At 40.0% G+C, this 26,461-nt stretch overlaps 1 protein-coding gene across 1 annotated transcript in view; it reads left to right on the forward strand.

Annotated features, from left to right (window-relative positions):
• The window catches only part of SEC24D (SEC24 homolog D, COPII component), a 92,820-nt gene that overhangs the window by 42,134 nt on the left and 24,225 nt on the right, over positions 1-26,461 (forward strand). Inside the window, exons 9-11 of the mRNA XM_090036643.1 lie at positions 8,653-8,791; positions 12,194-12,309; positions 17,702-17,826. Coding sequence (XP_089892769.1) covers positions 8,653-8,791; positions 12,194-12,309; positions 17,702-17,826 — 380 coding nt within the window. The remainder of the gene's footprint in view (positions 1-8,652; positions 8,792-12,193; positions 12,310-17,701; positions 17,827-26,461) is intronic.

A 26,461-nucleotide genomic window follows, 5' to 3' on the forward strand; every position in this document is an offset into this window, starting at 1 on the left:
CAGCTCAAACCTATGAATAATATGTGGACAGCTTAACTGTTTCCATTAGTAAATAGCTGTACAGGGCTATGTGTAGAAGAACAGTTGCAAAACATGTATGCGGTTCCAGAAGTTATATTTAATTGAACCTGAAAACACACAGTTAGACGTTTTAAAGTTTTAGTTGTAATGAAATAATTTTGTCCTTTCTACTAATTAATTATGGATTTCAAGTTGGAAACTTGTATTTTTCCAACTTTTCTTCAGTGAGCAATCTTTATTTTTGACTTTTCTGGAACGTTAGTGTTGGTGCACATCCAATTAAACATCCAAATCTTAGTGTGTGGCATGTGGCAGATTGGGGGGGGGAGGGGGCAGGCAATCCTGCAGCATGAAGGGCAGGAAGCAGAAAGCAGAGCAGCAGATCAGGAAGAAGAGGATTGGAATGACACTTGAGGAAAGCATAGGGCAGGGGTGGGCAAAATGCAGCCCATGGACTGGATATGGCCTGCCAGGCCATTCTATCTGGCCCATGAGGCCCCTAAAAAATTTAGAAAATGAATATTTATCTGCCCCTGGCTGCCTGCCATGTGACCCTCAATGGCTTGCCAAAACTCAGTAAGCGTCCCTCTGCCCAAAATAATTGCCCACCCCTGGCATAGAGCAACAAACATTGGCCCCCACTGAATTCAACTAACTTCCACTGATTTAAACTAACTTAGCCTAGCAGTCTAGAAGTAGCAAAGTTAAGTACAAACAGTCAAAAAGCCTGAGGCTGAATCAGTTAATTCTTCACAGCTTAGTCTAAGATGTATAGATTGAACAGATAAACAAGTGAACAGACATTCACTTCTGATTTTGGAATTACAGCTACATGATTGCAGTGTTCCAGGCCAGAAGCTGGGGTGCACTAGAGCATGCCTCCCTGCTCAGAGCAGACAGCTTGGGTCAAAACTAGTGCACCCACCTGTGTTTGTGTGGGAGGGAGAGGGCGGGGCAGAGGGAGGGGGGGCTGGGTTGTGAGGAAGATGCAAAGCATCCTGGGATGCTGGGGGACTGAGTTAACTTGAACCTGGAGGTGATCAGAGACAGTTCAACAAACTGATTTACCCTAAATCAGTTAAGTCTGATACTATATCTACCCAGGTTTATCTTAAGTTAGTTTTGACCATTTTGAAAGTGGCTTATGTGCTCTGAACTTTTGTTGTGTTACAGATTTGAACCCATTTCCAGTTACTGGTTTATGTGTAATTTCTGTCCCTAGCCCCAGAACAGGTGAATGTTAGTGTGGTTCCCCATAATAAACTCTGGGGCTAGCTGCAGCCTTTGCTCTGGAAGGAGGTGCTATTTCAGAGCTTTTTCCGCATAAACAAACTTTCTATGGTTCGCATACTTGTGTGTGTTGGTGTCCTGAAAAAATGGTTTCTGGATCGTAATGCTTATTTTGCTATGCTAATTAGTGTTTCTTTGTTTACGTTGGGTTAAGGAACAGCTAGAAAACCCACCATGAACGGGGTAAACAGAACAAGGCAGATGCAGACACTGAGCTATTCACTTATTTGGCTTGAAGCACAAGACTCTCCCTCCACCTTTCCCCTTCCCCCAGCAAAACCTGTGCCTGCAAAGTAGCCTAGGTTGTGTTCCTTTTACTTCTTGGATGATATGCAATGGCAGTTTCCTTCAGTATTCTAATTCTCTCTCTCCTTTTCTCTTTCTTGTATGCATATGCCTCTTTCGTAGATTTTTTCCATGAAGTTTGACTGCTAAAGTACAGTGAAAGTCCCAGTAGCATCATCATGATTTAACAATCCATGACCCTAATCCAGCAATAATTTCAATGATACAGGGAGCCCTGGGTAGTGGATGAGGTCTGAGTTTTTAGCAATAAATGGCCTAACCATGGTGAGTGTAGTAATTCAGTGTGCTGCATCTAAGGAGTGAAGCTTTACAATACTTTTTGTAACAATGTGAGAGAATCAGATTTTGGAGCTGTGCCACCAGCATATCTAGGGCTGTTTAATATTTTCACTGATCCCCATGAGACATTCTTAACAGAAATATTTCCAAAATAAAGGTCTTGATATCCAGCCACATTTGGACTAGTGGTGGATTAAGTTGAGTTTTAATGGATCAGCTGATCCAGGCTTTGCACTACAAAGAGGCCGCCCCTCAGGTTCTAGGGGAGGGTGAGTTTGCACTAGTCTGGCACAGTTCATCTATATCTGCCTTTAGCTATCCGTTTCCACTTTGACATAATCAGGACCATAAGCTTCAGCCCCTTTCTGCCCATCTGCCTTCCGACTACCTGAGTAGGATCCCGCGTTTATGATTATTCCAATCCAAGCCAAGGTTAGGTTGCCAAACGCTAGTTTTGATTGTTGCTATTGACGTTTTTGTTTTATTTTGTATTGTCGTGGTACCCAAAGGTCCACACTCACGATTTAGGGTCTACTGTAATAGGTGCATTGGTGATACAGTCTCTAAGTTAGGGAGAGGTATAGGTGACTCATAAATACCTGCTTTAATACAGGGCATCATTGCATAATACCACTGTTAGCTTTATAATTTGTATTGTGGTAGGATCGGTTGACTTGGAAGTGTTTAATTTTTTTAACAAGAGTCAGCAGGTGAAAACACTAACATAAAGTGGGGTTATTTCAACCTGTTAGACACATGACTATATTGAAAAGCAGACTGATGTGACATCAGTAAGACGCCTGGGTCCAGGAGGAACTGTGTAGACCATGGGAGACCTTACCAAGGTTACCGACCAGGTCATAGTATATGCCTGATACTGGAGAAATCCATAATTTTCGTGACGGGACACACAAAGGGGGAAAAGAAGAGGAAGAATGTAGCACCTAGAGTCAGCCCTGTCATGGTAGTAGGGTACTGCTGAGACCCACCAATGTGCTGGTGGGCACAAGAAATATATTTTATTGCAGGCTGGGGAAAATATTTGACTTGTGGAGGCACACTTTGTTTACTGTACTGACTTCTGTAGTGTTTCTGGTGCAGGATTTGCATTGTTGCAGACAAAAGCAGGATAAAATGTAAGAAAAAGACCACAGTAAGAAGGACTTCTGCAAGGGAAGACAGGAGCTGGATTAGAAACATAATGGCATGCTGAACTGTATGTGGAGACTCCAACTAAGAACAGATCCCTTTTGTGCTAGGCTAGAATCCAAATAGGCAAGACAGAAAAAGGGGCGGGGGAAAGGACATAACACAGAAGCAAAGTGGTGGCTTGCAAATGTAATAGAGGTTACATGGCTTATTTTAATAATTGACATTTTGTTGGGAGAAGATTAATTAGAGAAAGAAGGGACACTGAATGAGTAAAAGAGGAAAAATGCAGGTAAAATGAGGAAGAAGTGAAATGACTGAAGACTGACATGGGAGGGAGCTGAAGTAAACGGGCTGCTAGGAGGCAAAGAATGTTCAGAGCAAAAAATTTTAGAGAGCAGCTGGCCACTACTAACATGTTAAAAATCCAAACTCTGCCGCACAATCCCTACTAGTTTTTGCAAACTCGGTAAAGCTTGTGAAGTTTTAAAGCCTTTGTAAAAGAATGGAGATGTTTCTGAATATTTACTAATCATCTGATTCAGTTGCAAAATTATTAAAAATACATCTTTTGTGTTTGTAAGGATGAATCAGATTCTTCCCTCCGTGTAAATCCATAATAACTCCAGTGGCTTTGGCACATCATAATGGCTCCCTAAGGTCTCTTTACCACTGTGAATAGGGTTTTTTCTCAAGCTGTTCAGTTGATGACGGCAAGGTATGGAACAGGATGTGAATTTGGTGATCACAGTCTTATTAATAAAAGTTACAGGCTATAATATACAGGAGGCCACTAATTTACATAAACATAAATTGGGAATAACACCATTTTTATTAGTGTTTAAGTGATTTAAGGAGGAAGATAACATTGGTCTAGTAATTGCTTAGTTGCTTGATTAGCACTTCAGACCTTATCTTGTTCTACTCCTTTTTAAGGATGTTTTTGGCCACTGGCTACCTTGGAAGCCTGAGCAAGTCCTTTTGTTTACAGTACTGTCTGGTACACAGTGGCTGCATCTACACATGCACTTTAATGCACAGTAGCTTATTGTACTGCACATTAAATCATCACATAAAAAATTTTGACTTTGCACCAATGCGCAATAAAACAGGCTACTGGGCATTAAGCGTCACTTAAAAACCATGCATATTAAGGCAGCCTAATGCTTTAGTACCTCATATTAGAGGCACTAAATTTAATGTGCATCAGAAAAAGTGCCTTAATACACATGTAGATGTTTATTAGTGACACCTACAAAAGTAGAGCACGTTAAATATGGGTTTCATATACAGCATTACTTTTTGGGTTTTGGTAGTGTTTGTTTTTTTGAATATGCATCAATATGTACATGCTATTGTTGTGTAGTACATGCAGATGAATTTGTTATTGCATTCAACCTATATATAGCCTTACAAAATCAGCATTAAAGCATACCAGCCCAGACACACAAGTTTCTATTCCGCCTTATTATAGTGGTGGTTTTTTAAAATGTATAGGTTTTCACTCCCTGATCTAAAATAAATGCTTGACCTAGGTGGGTAAGTCAAATTTCAAGTCTGTGGTGGTAGTGTCTGCATCTGTTAGCTTTAAGAACCTCATTTTTCACTGCCCATAGTGCTTTGATAGTTGTGGCATAACAGTACTGTTCAATCTGGATTTACTCTCCAAGTCACTAACTGTTATCAGGCATCATTAATTACTAATGTAACTAGTTAAAATGGAGAAAACTAATATATGTTGTAATGAGATTCAGATTTCAATGTAAGAAAGATAGATGTTTGTATTTAGGACTCCTAAATATTTATATTCTGAGGGATATTTATTCTGTATTAGATACAAAAGTTATGATGATGTGGGGCATAAATAATAATGCCTGTTCTGTTAGAAATGTATGCCTTCCTCTAAGTTTATTAAACAGGAAAGAGGAAGAGGTGGGTGGGGGAGGTGGAGAGGGATGGAGTCTGACTTTGTAGTATGATATTAGTGGAGTTTTTCCATTTCTGTAGTGTAAATCAGAGCAGAATTAGGTTCAGAGAATGTTAACAGCAATGAGTAACCTAGGCCATATTCAGTAAAGATTTAAGCATGTTTAACTTTCTGCAAAGTGCGTAGCCTCAATGACTTGACGAGGAGTCTTGGATGCATACATGAAGTTATACATATGCTAGCCTTGGGCTGCTGTGTTTCCAAACCTACAATAATAGAGCTGGGCTGTTTTGTTGACCCCCTGCCTTCTTTTTAGTTGCTTTGGGGGAAGAAAGTAAAATTTCCACTCCAAATATGAGAAAAGAAGAAAGAGCCTGGTAATGGTTTACTCTTTTGTTTTTACTGTCTCCAAGAAAATAATTTATTAAATATGTAGAAGGAAGATTTGCGAGACTGAGAGACAGTATGCTGTTCTAGCATTGATTTTAGTGAGGACTTTTCATGTTTCATATTTAGATCTTGTTTTCTTTAGGCCATTTGATATTTATTTTGTTGTTTCCATTTAATGTTGTGAAGTAATAGTCTTATAGATGATGTATTATATTTGGGGTTAGATGAATGATTTAATCGGTATTCAAAAAAAAGAGTGAAGTCTGATATGTATTGGATCTGGCTACACAGTCTGGTTATAGTAACTATGTATTAGGTGTAGCAAAGGTTTTATGGTGTAATTGACACAATCTAACATGCCTTATTAAAACAGCACCACAGAATGACCAATGGAAAATTGGCAATTAATACAGAAAGTCCAAAAATTTTGAAACTTTATTTGTAAAGCACATGCAACTGTTGCGCATACTTTAGAGCTAAGGAAGCCATGTCTGAGTAATTGGCCCTGAGAATTTTCTGGCTGACATTATTGTTTAAATTGAGTTTAACTCTGCTTTTGTATGCAAATACAAAATACAGTAAAATAACAGTTGTGCACTGGAGCAAAAAGAAACATTTATAACTTGTAGTAAAATCTGATGATACATGTAAAATCTTTGGCAAAAATTTTAAACCTCATGGGAGAAATGAAGTAGTAAAATGATTGTCTCCATAAAGCTATAAACAAACAATAAAGTATGTTGTAAATAATGGATACTAGCAAGAAAAAGGGGGTTGTAAGTTCCACACAAAGTCTCTTATACAGTAATAAAAGATAAAAGTACATCAGCAGTCCATCTGAAATATGTCTATTCTTTATGAAGAGGCAGCATAATTTTTTATATAAAGCTGTAGTGAATTTACTAGTAGAGATCTAAAACTTTTCACATGCTTCACTGTTTGGTGAGTTGTGTGATCCTACCATGCTTGGATTTATTCTTTTGGTTCATGAAATGTGACATAGGGAGAGGAGCAGGGAGGACAGGAAGGGAATAGAAAACTGAAAAGCTTATTTGTGCACAATAAGATATTACAAATAATTGAACGTCACACTTGCATTGATTTGCAGGTCTCAGATATACAAACCCATAAACTAATTGCAGAATCGTTCAATTACTGGAGCACTATTACTGAGGGAGACATCTGAAAAGTGTCTCCAGTTAGTTTTGATTTTGAGAGAGGCTGTAATCAAGCCTGCTCAGTATAATTAAACTGATGAGATTTTGAGATATTGTATTTGTTTGCCTCTTGTCTTTTCCTTCGTTTAACGTTAATGTTTTCTGAATCTTGCACTATGTCTAGTGACCCTGAGGACAGGCTTGAAAGCTAGTGCTTCAAGTATGTAAGCTTTGGCACCATTTGTAAAAAGAGCAAGATATGATAGCAAGAAAAAGATCACACCTAGGAGAAATCCATGATTTCCTTAGTAATGCTGTGGTAGGAAACTACACGTAGTGGGCTTGAATAGACTGATTTCTTGACAAAAAGACAACCTGCTCCAGGAGAGCAGAATACTGGACCTATGAAGCTCTATGCTCATGAATTGTAGGTGATCTTTAGGTGTGGGGCTTGAACAAAGATCAGCACACTTCTACTACCCTCCTATATTGGGCCTGCTCCCTTCTACCTGTGTTGTGTCCTATAGCACTTCCTATAGCCTCAGGCTGGACTAGGTTTTGTGTCAGGGCCTTGTAAGAGTCCCTTGTTCCTGGGAGTTGTCTCCAAAACTCCAACGACTTGAAATTCAGTGAAGCAGACAACAAGGATGTAAAGTACCAACCAATCAACAGTTTAGCATAGACCCTTGTTGAAAAGTTATATGCCTACCCCTCTACAGGAGTGTTCTCATATTCTTTCAGTTTATGGTTTAAGCACATTAACCAGAGCCTGGCAGTGAAGCTTATACTGATGCTGCATCTGCTCTGTGGACAAATGGAGAGATGTGTATGGACGCATACATCTGGAGCCATTTCAAAAAGGGAAACATTTCAAAAGGGCAGCTGTTATATTTTAATTATTATGGATGGACAAACCAGGAATCATAACTGTAGCTAACCTGCTCCATCTTTAACTATGCTTCATCCACAGTTAAAGTTGGAGGTTTGCTGCAGTTGTTTGGTTCCTGATTTATTGGAATGTAACAAAGGCATGTAACAATTGCTACCCTTTTGAAATGAACATTTGTTACAGCCCTTTTAAGACTGCTCCAAATGTATGCGTGTCCATACCCAGAAGCGGCAATTTGGCATGTTTAACAAAAAGTTAAACTAATCAGGTATGGTTTGGACCTTTGCACTCTGCGCCTTCTTCTTTGGGGTATCACAGTGCCTCTTCTTAGGCCTCTTGGGGACCTGAGGCCTGAGGAAGGGTACTTGTGATATCCCAAAACTTGCCTATGTCTATCCCAACCAAGTAATTGGCCCAGTAAAGATTTCACACACAAGAATTCTTGCTAGTCTCATATCTTCTAAGCTGATTATAAAACTTAGTAGTCTGGAAAAAAATACAGTAGTTGAGAATGGACTCTAGGCAGGCAGGTGAAACACGTGGGATCAACATTACAAATGTTGACTTTTACTGTTGCTGAACAGTTGTAAGGTTTTTTTTATCTGATATAGACAAGCATGAAAACATATGTTTAACTCTGTCCCTGTTTGAAGTTCCATTGGAGCTCAAGGGAATTCAGGATATTGCTCGAGTGCATACTTAAATTGGGGTTGCTTTTCATAAGTGGTCCCCATGTGAAGTCATCTTTTCTTTCTTTTTACAACCCACAATTTCCTGTTTAGGGCTATAGGTTTGCAAAGAGTAACTATAACAGTGTGTGTAAATGACCAGCCTTCCTTACCTCCACTGAGGAAGAGCTTGCATTCTTCTTCGTAAAATATTCCTCGGTAGCAATATTGGGTCAAAAATGAGTAGCTGCAACACAAACCAGTTCTCTCTTTTTCAGCTAAACTTGGAAGGCTTCACCAGCCCTGCTTAAAAGACATCTGGTAGAAATGTCAAAGAACAGTTCACCCTGCTGTAGCCCATCTTGAATCCCTAGCTCTTTGAGAACTTCAGGATGCCATTGCTCTTGGCAAAATAGACGAACCTCAGAATTTGGGTAAACCCTGAATGATGTTCAGCATAGGAAGAATAATTCTTAATATGAGAGCTGAGGTGCACAATGATCTTTTAAGGCTGCTTTTTAGGCTTAAAGTTTAGCAGTGCTTTTTACAACTTTGATTATTTTCTGTTTCATTTAGACCCCTCTTTACGTTGTTAACCACGGGGAGACTGGGCCAATCCGATGCAATAGATGCAAAGCCTATATGTGTCCCTTCATGCAATTTATTGAAGGGGGAAGAAAGTATCAATGTGGATTTTGCAGCTGTGTAAATGATGGTAAGTGGTAAAGATTAACATTTGTTTGAATGAATTTACCATACAAACTAAGAAGGAAATTACATCTCTGTTTTCTTGTTAAAACAACTTGGAGTGAAGCACTAGTCCCACTGAAATGAACAGAGATTTTTACCAAAACTCAGTGGAGCCAATATTTATTCTCTAAGACTGTTTGACATGTTATTCACTACAGTCCAAATCCTGTCCTCTGAATCCACATGAATAAAGACTGAATGGAGCCTAGGATAAGGCCCTACAGCTGTGACAGTTTTTACTAGCTGACTTCACGCCCCTTGAATTTCCTATCAGCAGAAAAAATAGCAGGAAACATAACCAGGCAATTCTGAAGATTCCTTCTACTTGGCTATTTAATGTTAGGAAAAATAAAGTGCAGCAGAGGTTTTCTGTTGAGCCCTCCACTTTGTGTCCTCTTGAGGTAAAACTTTCCTCTGTCATTTTAAGCTGAGTGTAATAGATCTTAAACTGGTACTTAGAAGATAGAAAGGTACAACAGTGGAAACATGCTCTGTAATGTTGTGAATGTGAAAATGTAAAAATATTGGGCTCATTTCTTTTTCTTTTGGCCATTTTGACCCATTGCGGTAAAACTATGAGAGAGGTTGGGAATCACACCACAGTCCTAACTGCTTTTTCAGCTGCGGGCTAGATGCAGGGTTGATATGCAGGCTGGATCTGGTTCACAAAATCAGTGTGTGGACTCAGTCTAGCATGGGGTGAGCATCCAGGTACAGTCTAGGATGTGACCCCAGCTTTGTATGCTGAATGAATCCCCAGATTTGTGTGCGCCAGAACAGGCCCATCATCCCAGCTCCATATGTGCTGGAATGGACCTGCTGCACCAGATTCCAGCCCAGCATGCACCAGATTGGGCCCACCACCCCAGTCATGTGTGTGCCTGGTTGGGCCTGCCATCTAAGCCCTGTACACCAGTCCGATTTACCGTGTATGTAAAGTCATGTCATCTGGCCATGGAGCTTGAAAATTTGGTGGTGAAGGAGCAGGAACATTAATTGCTACTGTTCCCATGTCAGCAATTTTCCAGACCTGTGGTGGGCCAGATTTCTTGTCTACATGGGCTGGATCTGGCCTGTGGGCCAGAAGTTGAGTGTCACGGAGTTAGAGAATTCATTCAATTTGGAATGAATTTGAAGATAGCTGAGTCAGCACAGTGGCCCTAAACCACTTCCTTCCCAGTCCACAGGGAATAGAAAGTATTCCCAATGAAAAGGGCAATGTCCAGAAATGTCTGTGCTCTCTAGCTCTTCTGTTGACTAGACTAGTCCCTTGAGACTATGAACAAAGGAAGGCAAGGTTGGCTCTTGACACTGCCATAAGTAGCTACCAGCCAGTGGCAGAATAAGGAAAGAACAAAGGTGTTATAAAACAACTTTTTCCTTCAACCCAACTCTGTTCCTGTATGAAATAGCTAGAGCAAAGAATTGAGCCCTACATTTATCATGCAATATAACCATAACTAGATGATGTATTACTGACATTCCATCATATGATGAGTCTCCGATTAAATACATGTGACAATAAGTGAGATGCACTTAGTAGGATTCTCTCAGAGAAATGGCTTATGAAAGAAAATATACAGACAGTTTTAAAAAAATGTATTGTAGCAAAATACAGCTGTGCCAAATAATGAAATCCAGCTTCATCAAAAGTTTATTTTTAAAAATGCTTTGTCAACATAGCATATATATTGTGCTCTGTGTCTAGCTGCTAGTTAGAATTCAACTTCAAGTAAAAATAAACTTCTTTAAAAATGCCCAAATGCCCACCAAAGACCAAATATTTAGAACGGCATCACAGTAGTTATGTCGACAACCATGGATTTAATGGTTGAAGTACCTATTAATCTTGCTGTGACAAGTGTTGGTTTTCACAGAAGATACCATGCCATATTTGTTCAAGTGTGCTGCATGTGACTCATAAGTATTCTTGTGCTTTTGGCTGAATCCCAAGTCTTTGCTAGAACTAGCCTTTCTAGACACTTGTATCAAGTTGGAGTTCCTCAGCTGGATCACAGTGGTATACTGCTTTCCCTAATACAGTAATCTTTTCAGCTCTGAAATATGAACCTTGAAAAACTCAGGCTAACTGTTTTTTTTGGCCTGAGGTTCAACCTCTTGAGCAAAGTATAGCAAACAGCAAGCTTCATAGTTTGTCAGGTTAAATTCTCTTGAACATAAACCTTTATTGTTAGAAACAATGCAAATATAGGATTTGACCAGTGATTTCAGTTTAAATCATTCTTTGTACTCCTAAGGTATCTTTCATCTAAGAATCTCAAAGTATTTTCATGAACTTTAGCTGGGTCTCAAATCCCCCCCTGCAGGGCAGGTGAATATTATCCCCATTTTACAAGCAAGGAAAACTGATGTATAAAACAGTTTAAAGTAAAGGAAGTAACTAGCAAAGAAGGAAACAAAAAACACAAGTTTGGTGTCTTTTCCTACCTCCTGCTCTATTAAAGATAGTGACTGCATTTAAACTATAGTCTGGCAAACCATATAACTTCTTACAGTTCAGTTGCTAAGATAGTGCACTTCTAGTTAAGCCTTGTGTCAGTGGGGGCTTTGCTGTGCAGTAGCCCAGGATTTGTGAACCTTTTGGAACTACCCCCTATATAGTGGGACCTGTGGGTGAAGCAGGGCTGGCTGAAAGATAGGTATAACTGGTGGCTATGGGCATTTATATATGGGCTCTAGGAGTGGAGGTGGGGAGCACCTTAATTAGAGCAGCTTTGAGAGGCTTTAATAAAGTACCCGGAGCATCTTAAAGTACTGCCATTTTTAAGTGTGGGGACATATATGCAAGACACTGGAGTCTGCTGGAGCACAATAATTACTTGATTGATCAAGTCTGCTGCAACGCTTTGTAATTACAACATGTTGGAGCAGCCTCACTGCTTGTGTGTAGGTGTCCTATGAAATGGGTGGCTCTGACACAGCACAGTGCTGCAGATTGTGTTGGTGCTGCTTTCTGTAACTGGGAATACTGTAGCTTCAAGCTTGCAGCAATGTAGTGGTTTTGTTATCACTGTGTATATTTTAGGGAGAGCAGGTTCCTGTCCACAACATACATGGAACCAGCCTTTACCAGTTCCAACTGCTTGGGGCAGTGTATCTATAGAAGATCCCATGCTTGTGACTGGACTTATCCTATTGAGTAGGAGCTCCCACCTATCAGAATTTAGAAAATGCCTTTTTTCTTTTAAAAAAACCGCTCTGCCATGTGCTGTTTCCATGAACATTTCGTTGCTCAGCCATTTGCCACATTTTCCTTGAACATAAAAATAGGAGCTCATATTAGTTCATCTGTATGTATTTAAAAATAAAGCAAAACAAAAAGACCTGATTCTATGTTTTTCTGTAGTTCCTCCATTCTTTTTTCAACATCTGGACCACGTTGGCAGAAGAGTGGACCATTATGAGAGGCCAGAGTTATCTCTAGGATCTTATGAATTTGTTGCTACCTTGGATTACTGCAGAGTAAGTATTCCCAGAATGCAAACTTGTTTACAAAGTTTATAGCCAAATGAGCAGGATCCTTAAATACCTACATCAGAATAAGAATGTTTGCAGTTTTAAGTACCAGAAGTTCAGAGGTTCCTGGACATTTTCAAAGTTGTAGATAGAGGCATAAAATATAAGTTAAACCTATTTCCTGTACAGTTTTGATCATTAGTATTGTTGCTCGTTGTTTCTGTTATGGTCATTCCATTAAGATTGTCAGATAAGAGTTATAAGCACTACAGCAAAGAGCACAAAGCACTATGGCTCAGCCAGGCTTTAACTTGGTTGTAGCAACTATATGACACTGTTGTAGAGGCTATAGTTGAGATTTTTCACAGGGTGTCATGTATTAGCCACATCTTACATTTATTTTCAAGGCAGATATATATCTAAATCCTCTACCGTGGAAGCTTCAGCCTGGAAATTTGATGCAACTGTTTGACTGTATGCTTATGTAGCAGTATAAATTAACTAAATCATTTAAACGTTTAACCCTGGATGAAACAAGGTTACAGTTTGCAATCATTTTGCTACGATTGCATTATTACAGGAATATGCAAGTGGAACAGTTTCCATCATTTGCTATAGGTATAATTTCTATTCCCTTTTTATATAGTATTTATATCCTGCTTATACTGTTAATTCTTATGTTATGAAGTCATAAAGGGCTTCATCCAAAGTCCATTGAAATCAATTAAAGTCCTTTAAGACCTTAAACTACAGATGGAGTCAAGGGAGAATTCATAAGGAGGATTCCCTGCATAGCTTTAACAGTTTGACATGTTTTTATTATTATTAAAATGAAACAAAATACTTATGCCTGACTTAGCTATGAACTTCACGTTTGAAATAAACTACTTCCAGCCACAAAATCTTAATGCAACAGGTTCAAACACACCCTTTACAGTTCTCAGGTTCATGAATAGAGTTTTTGTCTGGATGTGAATGATCCTGGGGCAATTTTGGTAAGAGCAATGGTGGGTCTGATGCTCCTGTTTCCTCCACATGTGTATGCATGCAGGCTGCTGTGCAATACATAATCTGCCTGGCTGTCTCCCTACCACAGAGGTAACTACAAATTTTCAGCTTTTCTTTAACAGGTATTTAGGTTTTGGGTTGCAGGGATCCCTGCAAGTAACTGCAGACATGCTTTTGTTTGCAGCTACTTACACATACAGTTTAGATAATGTAAAAGGTAAGCACCTCATTGTAATTTCCAATCAAGTACCTAGACACCTTACATTACTTAAATTATATCTACAGAAATGTAGGGAAAGAACTGAAAATGTGCCCTCAGGATGAATTGCACATTTGTAAAGCACTGTGCATACCATCCTGTCTTCTTATAAGGAGAGATCAGCAATGGCTGATGAAACTCATTATTTGTTACTTTGAAACGTAGCCAAAAAATGTAATATAAATTTGACCCAGAAAAGCGTTGATTAAAATAAAAAGCAGCTGCATGTTGTCGAGACTCTTGTGCAAAACCAAAACCACGTACATGTTGTTTCATTTTCATGCTTTTCACCCTCTTAATGAGACTTATACAGTTAATTTGGCAAAGCTATTTCCGTAAAGTAGCAGGCCAATATTTGAATGCCAGGTAGTCTAGTATTTGATCATGCTTCCTGTTAATATTTTCGGCTAAGCAGTGATGAGGTAGTGTTTCCACTACTCCTACAATGTATATATTGGCTTATATAAAATTGCAGTTGAGAATTATTTTAATAGGAACCCCAGGCCTGTATGGAGTTCTGTGTAGTTTGACCACTGTGAGATGGTAGGATCCTGTTGAATCATGAGGGCTTAGGGCAGGACCTGCCTCATGTTTCTCATGGCAAGCCAGGATCAGGACTAAACAAAAAATTGTGGGTTGTTTAAGAGCATGGGACTAGAAGGCATTGCATCTTAACAATCCATTTCATGTATGTATCAATCTCTATTTTAAAAGTAGTTAGGAATGTTGCCCCGAGACACCTACTGTTGGAAGGCTATGTAACACTCTTAAGGTTAGGGATAATTTTCTCATTTCTAGCCCTGTGCTCTTGTGCTACTTCTCCCTTTTAGTAATATCTCTACCCACTTCACAGTTCCTTTAGTAATCCTCAGCCTGTTCAGCTTTGCTAACAATTTCTTGGGCTCACTATATCAGATGTCCAGATAAATGACACCTGCCAGATTACTTTTGTTTAGAACAGGGCTGTCCAACTGGTCTTGTCTATGATGTGGTTATCCAGCCAGCAGTTGAGGTGATGTTGTGCAGAGAAGCCTGCAATCTTCATGAACTAGTTCTGGGTAATGAGCTCTACTTATTCGCCCAAGCATTGCCCTTGTAAAGACAGTAGTGCTGTTCCAGTTCTGGAGCTGTACTGTCTAAAGTTAACTTAAGTGCCTCAAGTGTGTGACAGACTGAGGAGCTGTGTGTAAGATTGGAAGGAAGTGGCCTTTGCATGTGGTGTTGTAGAGCCAGGTCAGGGGATATGGGCTGCAGAGCTATGCAGAAAGCCATGGGGAAGTGAGTTTTTGGATTGTATGTGAGTTTAAGGGGGAATGTGAGCTGTGGGAAGGCCCATCAGTTGAAGAATACAGTGGAGGAAGAAAGGCATGTCTCAGCATTTAGAGTTGGTGTAGCTTGCTGGATGTGAATGCTAAATATGGGTTAGTTGGAATGTAACATGGTCGGGGGGGGTAGTGGGTGAGAGTCGAGTATGAAACCGGAAATGTGGGATGTTGGTTGTAGGACACTGATTTGAGGGATGCTGGGATTTAGGGCATCACCTAGGAATAAAATTGATGAGCAGAGCCCATGGCAGAGAGGCTGAGGTGATACAGAACATTATCCCTTTGGCCTTAGGGCAGTGGGAAGATGCAGCTTAGCTTATGTAAGGAAGTGGTGAAGGGCCTTGGTGCTGGTACTGGTATTTCCCACTGTGTGAAGTGTTTAAGCCATTGAGCATGACCTTCTTTGTTCTAGAGTCTAATCATGCTTGGGAGACCCCCTCTCCCCCAAAGCAGTACATGAAACTATCCTCCCATTACATGTAGTGTGGAAAAAATATAATGTTACAAAGAAGTTCTTGTAGTAACTATTTTATAGAAGAACTGCCATTGTTGCAGCAGATCTGCCATGGCTCTAATGTTACAAAGAGCTTGAGTGTATGAAAGCTCATTTTTTGTAGTGCTATCAGGCCTCATATAGCACTAAAAAAGTAGTATGTGTCTAAGGCCCCAGTATGATTCTGCAGGGTCATGACTGCACTCAATGTCCACTGAGAATTTGTTTCTAGATCAGTAACATGGTTGCTATGATTTTAGAAAGGCTGCATCTTACTACTAGTGAGGTTAACAAACTTGGCAGGCTGATTAGTAGATCCTATGCTAGGGTCCTATAGCTAGGTCCCTGATAAAAAGCCCACTGAAATCAGAGAACTTTTTCATTAACTCCACTGGAATCTAGGTTGGACTTCATGTCTGGCACAAGCTACTTTAGATGCATTTGGCTGTAATCAAGACTTAAATAAAAATATAGTGCAGGATCCTCAGCTGGTGTTTATCAGCGCAGCTCCATCAAAGTAATTTGAGCTGTACTGGATTTATCACAAGTGAAAAACTGGCCCATCAACTTTGTAAACTTAATTTGTCTATTGAAGGCACCCATTAATTTTTTTTCAAAATACATTTTGTTGCTTCTGTAACATGATGCTTTGTGATGCAAGCATGTTCAGGTATTTTTATGTCTTTGTCACAAAGCTTAATTTAATTAGGAGCCCTGGTAAGTAGGTTTCTTAATGCTACTGTAATGTTGTTATAAATGTGGAATCAATATTAATCTGGATTTATTTCAAGATTTGTTTAAATCAATCAGTTTGGGAACATAGGTTCTCAGGGGGAATATCAGACTAATGATTTCTGGGAAGCTAAGTAAGTTATTTGATACTTTGTTCTTGATACAAGTCAGTAAAGTTTAATTCTTTTCTAAATCTGATATAAGAACAAAACTAAAAAATCATTTCTATTGAGCTTATCAAACGATGAGGATGAACAGCTACAGAAAATGTTAACAAGTAACAGCTGCATTGTATTACTTTACTTCTCCTAAGCAGATATGGCTAAAGTACAACTTCCCATTTCTGCCATATATAATGTCAGAAATTAGCCAAGGTCCTTTTATAAACAAACATGAGTGTTTTGGGATTCACACAAGGGAAATATTTGATGCACATTTTTGTAAGTAAGATCCAGATACTGAAATCAGAATAGCTTTGGAAGCTATGACCTGGTTTGACTCTATTGGAGTTAAGTCTTGGAGAATACCATAAGTGAAAGGAGAATCTACAGAGAAGTTTTAAATTTAGAGTAAAACGTGTTGGGGCAAGAGGGCTAGGTATCTTAAAAGATTGGTAAAGAGCAAGTGGAGTCTTATCATCTCTAGCTTGTTGTTTCAAATATAACCCAGCATCTCTTAAGCAATGGCTATAGAACATTCATTCTGGAATATAACATATTAGGCAAGTGTCCACTTCACTGAAAAAACCCTCCACATTTGACTTCCATTAATAATTATTTCAAGTCTTAGCAAGGAGCTAAAGATGGAATAGTCACAGAAACTGACCTTTGCCCCTTAGCAGCAACTCTTAGCAGTGTTTGTCACCAATCTGAGGAGTACTTGTGAAATGTTATGAAGACTGTTACTGCGGGTAATGCTGCGTTTGATAAAGAGATTGTGGAGTCTCCATCATTAAAGATTTTAAGAACAGGGTTGTCGAACACTCGGATTTAGACAAGGATTGATCCTGCCTTTGGTTGGGGTTTGGATTGGTGATCTTGTGAGACCTCTTCCAGCCCTGTTTTTCTACTGTTCTTTGATTCTCTGATCTGTGAATAAAGGACTTCATTTTCTTAGGCTCTTAAACTAGCATGTTTCATTAAGCATTATGTTTGCTTCTAAGAAAAACATAAGTAAATGTTGCATGCAGATACTTGGCATAGCTTAATGCAGTATGTACATGTTTTTGTTACATTATGAACAAAAAATAATATGTAATAAGTTATACCCAAGGTATCAGTACCAAGCCAACAGGTTACTGAATACCTAATCTTTGTTTATGCATAGGTATTACAAGCTGAAGTTTTTTACTGGTGTTGTAGAAAATCAGCTTATTTGTAAAAGTGCCATTCTTTCAGCTATTATAAGTGCAGTTGTCAAACTGTGTAATTGTTACTATTTAGTATTAGCAGCATCTGTAAAAACCACCAAACAATTACTTTACTTTAGTTGCCTGATTGTGCCAACTGTGGATTTTGTTGAACTTAGTGTGTTATCATCTCATTTTCCTCTGTGCATTTGTATGATGATTCTTTTCCATAGAACAACAAACCTCCAAATCCACCAGCCTATATCTTCATGATTGATGTATCATACAGTAACATAAAGAGTGGCCTTGTGAAACTAATCTGTGATGAGCTGAAGACTCTGCTGGATAAACTACCAAGGTAAGGAGACCTCAGTGTGCTTTGCCTAAATTTTCACATAACAGTAAGTTTCTTATTAATCAGAGGGAACAAAAAATCTTCAGAAATTGACTAAGTTGTAATACCAGGACAATTTCTTACAAGCAGAACAGAACTATATGTTTATCATTGTTGTAAGTTCTAAAAAGTCTCACTGGCCTCCAGCTTTTTAAAATTTGTGATGGAAAAAAGAGCAGTTTGCTAATTAAGGGTGTGGGAGTTTCTTAGACTTTCTTATCCCTTTCTCACACTAAGCTGTCATAGCATTTCCAACTGAATGCCAAACCCTTTTTATTATGTTTACTCCCTATACAGCGATCATCATTTGGAACAGTTTTGTTCATAAAACTCCACAGTGAATCTTTATTTTACCAGAGCAGACAATCTAGAAATTCAAGTCTCTTTGTAAAGCTACAACACGGCATCCAAGTGCCAAATATGTTTGGCTTCTTTTCTTTAATTAGTGAATGCTTTAAACCCACCATCTGAAATTTCTTGTTATCATTCAGTATTTTCTGTGTTATTCACTTCTGCATCTGGGACAGAAGTTCAATAAAAAGATTTAACCTAAACCAGTTAAGTCTGATACTACATTCATCGAGATTATCTTAAACCAGTTTCAGCCACTTTGGTTGCATCCAGACAAGCATGGACGTGTGTTTCCCTGGGCACAAGTAGCAGTAGCACACCTTGTGCCACTGCTACTTATCCCCAGAGAGCACCTGTGCCACACATTCTGGCACGTTTCATGTTACCCCAGGTGGGATAGGAGAGGCCTGGGCCAGCAACTGTGCTAGCTCCAGCAGCCTTACTTGGGGTCCTGGGAGCCTCCCAGGACTGCAGCTGTGGCAGGAAGCCTGGCTGGCAGCCAGAACATGGCTCTGGCTGGCCAGGCTCTGGTTTTGGGCAGTGCACACTGCAGCCACATGCACTGCCCCGCTTTTTTTCCACATGGTGGTTTTTTGTTTTCTTTTTTTACCCTGGGATCTCCTGGGGTCAACGCCCCCCTTCCCCCTACCCCACCCCTGCACTGCAAAGTAGTAATGCGGGGAATCCCTGCATGTGCGGTATGTGGCAATGCAGAAGGGTCTGCAGTGCCACGCACAGTACATCCACACTTGTCTGGACGTGGCCTTTGAAAGCAGTTTACGTGCACTGAACTTCTATTGTGTTGAATTGGTTTTCAATCACCTATACTGGTTTATGTGCAATTTCTGTCACTAGCCGTGAGGACAAAATAAGTTAGTCAGGGAACAAACTTATAAGGAAACAGTACTTTATTTCATTGTCACTTCTGGGTGCTAATGAAGTGATTATTATAATTCAGTTTTGTAATATATATTAATTTGAATAGCTTCTTTTGTAATAAATTATATATAGCTACATACTCAAGTTGAGAACGTAAGAGTCCAAGATATGTTTTAAAGTCAGACCAAAGGAGAGGATACAGTTATGAAGTAAGCAAAGCAGAAAGGAGCAAAGTGGAGAGAGACAGGGTCCTTGAGCTAGTTTGGGGCAGAAAGCATTTTGAATGTTTTCATCCATACTTCATTGTTGGAGCTCAGGGCAGAGGTAATTCCAGTACAGGTTTGGGGACTTCTTTTGTAAAAACAATTCTCTAAATAATATTATTTTCTAAAAGATAGAAGATTTTATGGAATTAAAAGTGTATTACAAATAGAAAAGTTTTGTATCAGTTGGAATACACCTGAAGATGATAGAAAGCATGAATGTAGTAATAAAAAAACTTAGGAGTTTGCATGAAAGGAATTAAGAAAAATATGATCTGTTTATGAAAGCCATAATACAAACTACACATACATGTACATTACAGAGAAAACATACACAACTCCCACCTCCAGCAGCATTTTATCAGTATAAAGACTTGTGCTAGATCATCTTAGTGCCGGATCAGAGTCTAAGATTATAGTTCATGGGGGAGGTGGAACCCCAAAACCCCACCAACACTTCAGTTTAATCAAGGTATACTTTTTTCTGTAATCTGTCGTTGGCCAAGTGGGCAATCTCTACATTAAAAGAATGAATGGACAAACTTACTGGATAATAGTTCCAGAAACGCACAAAATCCCATGACAGAATACTTTAACCATCCTGGACACTCCATCACTGACCTTAGCATAGCTGTTCTTAAACAACAGAGCTCTAAAAACCTACCTGAAAGCAGACTTGCAGAAGAAGAAATCATCCACAAACTGGATTGTGTTAAGCATAGTCTCAACAGAGACTATAAATTCTTGTCCTCTTACCAGGGCTAGCTGCTAACTCTGGCTGCTTACACCTATGTCTCTCAGTGTGTTAGCTGCCTTGTTTATTCTTACAGATTTATTCAACCTGCTTTTTGCCTCTCAGCAGTGCTCCCTGCTCCTATTCCTTTCGTCTGTATTTAAATTCTTTTCTACTAAAAGCCCTTTCTTTCTGCAAAGCCAGTCATGGCATCTGATGAAGTAGGATGTCTACAAAAGCTCATGGCTCTCTGAACGAGTTAGTTTCCAAGTTGCCATTCTGCCCTTTTAATTTGTACCTTAATAAATTTTTGCAAGGGAAATAGTGTCCTCATTGTACATAACAGACAAACTTCCAAATTTGCTGGGACATTTTATTCTGATGCTCTGGAACATATTTCACTGTATCTTTGCACTCCACTGCTGTAGAAGGGAATTTTTGCAAAAAGATGGATGACACTCATAAAGGACATTAAATGCCAGCAGACATTGCCCTTCCCTTGTTAAAATGATAATTATTACAAGCTTTTATAGAGGTACCGAGTAGTTTTCTCCTAGACTTCATAATAATGAACAGTGTTTTGTTGGTATTCTGAAGTGTAGGGGTAGGAGCTGCATGTTTGGTCCTGCAGACATGGAATTAATTCTGTATCTAGGTCTCCAGCAACCCAGTTCGCATGCAGGGAGAAGTTTGGTAAAATAAGGTAATAAGCCAGATGAAGACCTTTGGAGCTAAGGGCTTATACCAGACAGACTCAGTGGTAGCCAGAAAAAGGGATGAATTAGACTAATATAGGGGTAGGTTACCAAGAAGTCTCAAGAGGAAGGCAGCCTGTATAGCAGGTTAAAATATCTATAGTAATGATATACCAAGTTGTATAGACTTATCAGGCCCTTTTGCTTTCAGCTTATTTGAAACTTTGGGGGCAACATTTTCAAATTTGTGGGTTGCTTAAATTGTCTCCTAACATTGAACTTTCCTGAATTTGTACTTATGTTAGGTATCCAAACATAATTTTAGGTGCTTAATTTGAAAACATTAAGTTAATTTATATCTGTTTGAGTTAAAATTCCTACCATGAAGAACTATATATTTGAGCCATGCTGGCTGCCATCTTCTACATCCATGGCTAATCTTTAGAATTGTGATAGAGGAAACTGTGTCTTGCAAAATTCAGTAATAAGGGGCCAAATTCAATGAAGAGGGGCATCTGATGGAACTGTCCCAGAATACATTCAGCTGAATGATGTTGTGATTAATTAGCTGATATGAGAATATCTCTTCAAAGTAGTAAAGTAATATGTAAGTGCAGCATATTATTATGACCGTGGTCTTGTCAAGACAATGAACAATAGAATAACTTTCCTGGTAGTCACATTAGCAATACAATAGTAAGGTCTGAGTGACAGGGGAGGATTAGACCCTTCAATCCAGAATTGATTTATCTATCAGGATGCACTCAATAGTGTTATTCTAAATATTTCTTAATGGAGCATATACAATACAGAATATGAATCCCTCTTAGATCAGAGGAGTTCTTTTATAATCCAGCTGTGTTCCCATGAAACAGGAATGACAGATGAGCATTCTAGAGTGACATGCTAATTACTGATTGGGGACAAGAAAAATGATTTTTTGCAAGTTTTAAGTGAACCTTGTGAATTGCCTGTGACAATTCATCTTTAAAATAACTTAAACAGCTACATCTGATCAGAAATATTCTTGAGTGCTTTAATGTAGTTATATTTTTCCCTGTTGATTGACCCTCTGAAAAATTAGGGATGCTTTAATGTTCAGTGAGTTTACTCATACCATTTCACCTTCTTGTATTGAGTTTTGAGGTTGAATGGAAAAGTGTGGATCATCCTAAGAAAAGATATTCCAAGCTAGAGTGACTTCCCTTCACATTGGGTTATGCCAGCAAAAAATTTAGCCTAGAAATGCACACTAGTAAGTATTCAGTGAAAAGATAAAAGATAAATGCCTTTTTATAAAATCTATTAGATAAGAAATTGCTGCTCCACATAGTTTTAATTTACCTAGTCACTCTGTTTACAGATATATTTGGAGCAATTATTATATACATGGCTGAGACCAATACAAGGAAACCTACAGTGCCCATCACCAGGGTTATATATGTATCCAAGGGCAAAATTGTATTCCCAACTGTAGACTGGAAAAGTATGATAATCAAAGAAATATTTTTTTTTAAATCCTGCAAGTACAGTGCTTCACATCTCTGCTTCAGTCTCATCTTTGCATTAAAAGATCCCTTTTTTTTTTTTAATTTAAAAAAAACACAAGCCTCCAACTGTGAGTAGTCAGGTTGCAATTGTAGTAGTAAGGGTTAACTCTTTTACTAAAGAGTAATATCATCCACAGGAAGTGGTTGGTTGACCATTAGAGGTTAGTTGTTACAATAAAGGCTTAATGAGGACACTGCCTCTTACAAATGCAGAGAAAAAGCAATATGCTGTAGTGATAGAAGCATTAACTAATCATTTTTCTGGGCAAAAGAAATGTGATTTATGAACAAGCTAGATTCAATCTCTGTAAACAGGAGCCTTCAGAATCTGTGGACAGATTCATCACATCTTTGTATACACTGGGGCTTCATGATACAGAGCTCTCCAAAAATTACAGTTGGACCCTGATTTAATGCTCCAGAAGGCTATCAGACAGGCTCACCAGTCAGAGCTAGTTAAACAGCAATGAAGAGAAATCGGGAGCAATTCTCAGTTCTGTCAGGCATTAATTAATATGGATGCAATGAACATTGTAAAGAAACTACAACTAAATACAAATAGAATTGACAGGCACAACACATACAGGGAGTGGTCCCACCAGCATCCACAGCAGCACACAAGTGGAAAAGGAGGCCAGTGCCACAAGTGTGGACAGACTCTAGGACATAGTCATGCTCAGTGTCCTGCTACATAAAAGATGAGTTGGCCACGTAAAAAGAAAGGTCACTATGCTTCAGTTTATCACTTCACCACCAGAGTCTGTGAAGTCACAGAACAGGATGCAGAGGATTGCACAATACTTTTAGATGAAGTTACAGAGACTTCATCAGATCCAGGAGTCTGGATGACAGAAATTGAGCTCAATGGACAGCCAATGCCATTTAAAATTAGATATAGGAACAGCAGTCTCAGCTATCCCCAATTCTTACTACTGCCTATGTACAGATGGGATTCTCCTTACCCCTACTAAATAGCTACAGGGACCAGGTGACACTACCCTCAAAGTACTGGGATCCTTTAATGCAAAGATGACACTGAAGCAGAAATGTGTAGACCAGGAAGTCTGTGTGATTGGTAATCTTGCTGTGCCTTTACTTGGTTTACTGGCTATACAGGCACTGCAACTTGTCCATTGAGTAGATGAAATAGTAGACAAGAAGTCCTTGGAGCAGTACTCCAAATACCCATTGTTCTTTTTCCGGTCTGGGAAAAATGTCCAGTGAATATCAGATACGCCTGAAAGCCGATGCCATTCCATATACATTAACTACTTCAAGGCGGGTATCTTTGCCATGAATGGACAAAGTTAAAGAAGAGTTTACATACATGGAGAAAATGGGAGTATTTACAAGGATTGAAGAATTACGCCTTGGTGTTCTGGGATGGTGGTTGGGCCAAAACCCAACGGTAAGATTAGGAGATGTGTTGACCCTACACAGCTGAACGAGTATGTGTACAGAGAAAGACACATTCTTCCTTCCATGGAATGCACCTTGGCTTAACTTGCAGGAGCCAAAATTTTCACAAAATTGGATGCTTGGGCGGGGTTCTGGCAGATTCCTTTAGCCATTGAATCATCCAAACTAACAATTTTTATTACTCTATTTGGATACTACCAGTTTAAATGGCTACCTTTTGGAATCTCATCAGCTCCAGAATTCTTTCAGGTTCAGAAGTTAGAGACATTGGATGGCCTAAAAGGTGATCTTTGCCACACTGATGGTATTTTGATTTTTTTTGGGACCATCAAGGCACAACGTGATGATGTAAGAGTGAATGCAATACTCAGAAAACTCCAAGAACCTTGGAGTTACAACTAATGAAAAGTGCACCTTTGCTACTTCACAGTTCATGTTTGTGGGACATTGGATTATACCACACAGAATCCAGTAGGTTCATCAAAAGTTGGACCCAAAGATGTCGCTGAATTATGCAGATTTTTAGGGCTGGCCACATACTTGGGCCATTTTGTGCCAAACTTGGCAACAATAACAAAGCCTTTTGAGAGACCTCTTAAGTGACAAGAACATATGGCTCTGGGGACCACTACAGCAGTCAGCCTTCAACGAGATCAAATCTATACTCAGTTCCTCCCTGATACTGGCTCAATATGATTCAACATGAGAAACCTGTATTACAGCAGACACTTCATCTTATGGGCTTGGAGGAGTGTTACAAGAATGTCAGAGTGCAGACTGTTGGACCCCTATTGCTTTTGTGTCAATAGCACGTGCTCCATCCCAGAATATATTACAAATAGAAATAATATATTACTAATGAATGACTATTAATTAATTACTATTAATAATATATTTAAATATATTACAAATAGAAAAAGAAGCACCAGCAGTTATATGGACATGTGAGTGATTCAGAACTCTCCTCGTGGGCCTGACTTTTGCTTTACAAACTGATTACAAGCCACTTGCATCTCTGTTAGGAGACAAACCTCATGATGAACTTCCATGAAGAATCCAGAGATTATCATAGAATTATAGACGTAGGGTCGGAAGGGACCTTATAGATCTTCAAGTCCAACCCCCTGCCTGGGTGGGAGAAAAGACTGGACTCAAATGAGTCCAGCCAGGTAGTCATCAAACCTCTTCTTAAAGATCCCCAGGGTAGGAGCCAGCACCACTTTCCTAGGAAGCTGGTTCCAGCTCCTAGCTGCCCTAACTGTGAAGTAGTTCTTGCAGATGTCTAATCTCAATCTACTCTCTAATAACTTGTGTCCAATGTTCCTTATCATGCCAGGGGGCGCTAGGGGAAACAGTGTCTCCCCTAAACCCTCTGGTCCCCCCTAGTGAGTTTATAGATGGTCACCAGGTCCCCCCTCAGCCTTCTCTTGTGAAGGCTGAACAGGTTTAGGTCCCGCAGTCTTTCAGTGTACGGTCTGCCCTGTAGTCCCCGGATCATGCGGGTGGCCGTCCTCTGGACCCTTTCAATGTTGTCCACATCCCTTCTGAAATGGGGCGCACAGAACTGGACACAGTACTCCAGCTGTGGCCTGACCAGTGTCGCATAGAGGGGGAGGATCACCTCCCTGGCTGTACTTGAGACGCACCTGTGATGCACGACAAGGTCCGGTTAGCCCTGCCAACCGTGACCTCGCATTGTCGGCCCATGTTCATCTTGGAGTCAGTAATGACTCCAAGATCCCTTTATGCCTCCATGCTCTCAAGAAGGGAGTTTCCCATTCTAAGTGTGCTGCTGGTTTCTACTGCCTAAGTGCAGCACCCTGCACTTGTCAGTATTGAAACGCATCTTGTTTATGTCAGCCCACTCCTGTAACCTATCCAGGTCTTGTTGCAGTCTTTCCCTCCCTACTAGCATGCTCACCTCACCCCAAATTTTGGTATCATCAGGGAATTTAAACAGGTTGCAATTCACCCCATCGTCCAAATCGCTGATGAAGAAATTGGACAGCGCAGGCCCCAGGACCGAGCCCTGGGGGATTCCGCTGCCCCTTTCCCCCAGGTCGAATATGACCCGTCCACCACCACCCTTTGAGTTACCACCTTTCAGCCAATCTGCAATCCATCTGACTGTGTAGGCATCAATGCCATGGTCACCTAGTGTTTTAATGAGGATGGTGTGGGAGACGGTGTCAAAGGCCTTGCTGAAGTCTAGAAAGACTACGTCCACGGCAACACCTGCATCCATTGCCTTTGTGACCTGATCATAAAAGGCAATCAGGCTGGTCTGACATGACCTGCCCCTAATGAAACCGTGCTGGTTGCCCTTGAGCATCATCCCTGAAGCCGGCCCATCACAGATGTGCTCCTTGAGGATCTTCTCAAAGAGTTTCCCAAGGATAGAGGCAAGACGGACAGGCCTATAGTTGCCCGGGTCCTCTCTCTTCCCTTTTTTGAAGATGGGGACCACGTTAGCTATCTTCCAGTCATCCAGCACCTGGCCAGAGCACCACCTGCAATAAAGCCGTGCCAAGGGCCCTGCAATAACCCCAGCTAGCTCCCTCAACACCTTGGGGTGGAGAGCATCTGGACCCGCTGACTTGAAGATGTCCAGCCCCTCTAGAAGCTCTCTAACCCGGTCCTCCCCGATCTGAGGTCTGGAGGCGTTCCGCTCGAGTCCATCTGGCATCACAGCGGGGAAGTCCCAGTCCC

Source organism: Crocodylus siamensis, chromosome 2 (assembly GCF_052110815.1).
Source record: "Crocodylus siamensis isolate JL-2025a chromosome 2, ASM5211081v1, whole genome shotgun sequence".
In the NCBI taxonomy this organism is placed as follows: Eukaryota; Metazoa; Chordata; order Crocodylia; family Crocodylidae; genus Crocodylus; species Crocodylus siamensis.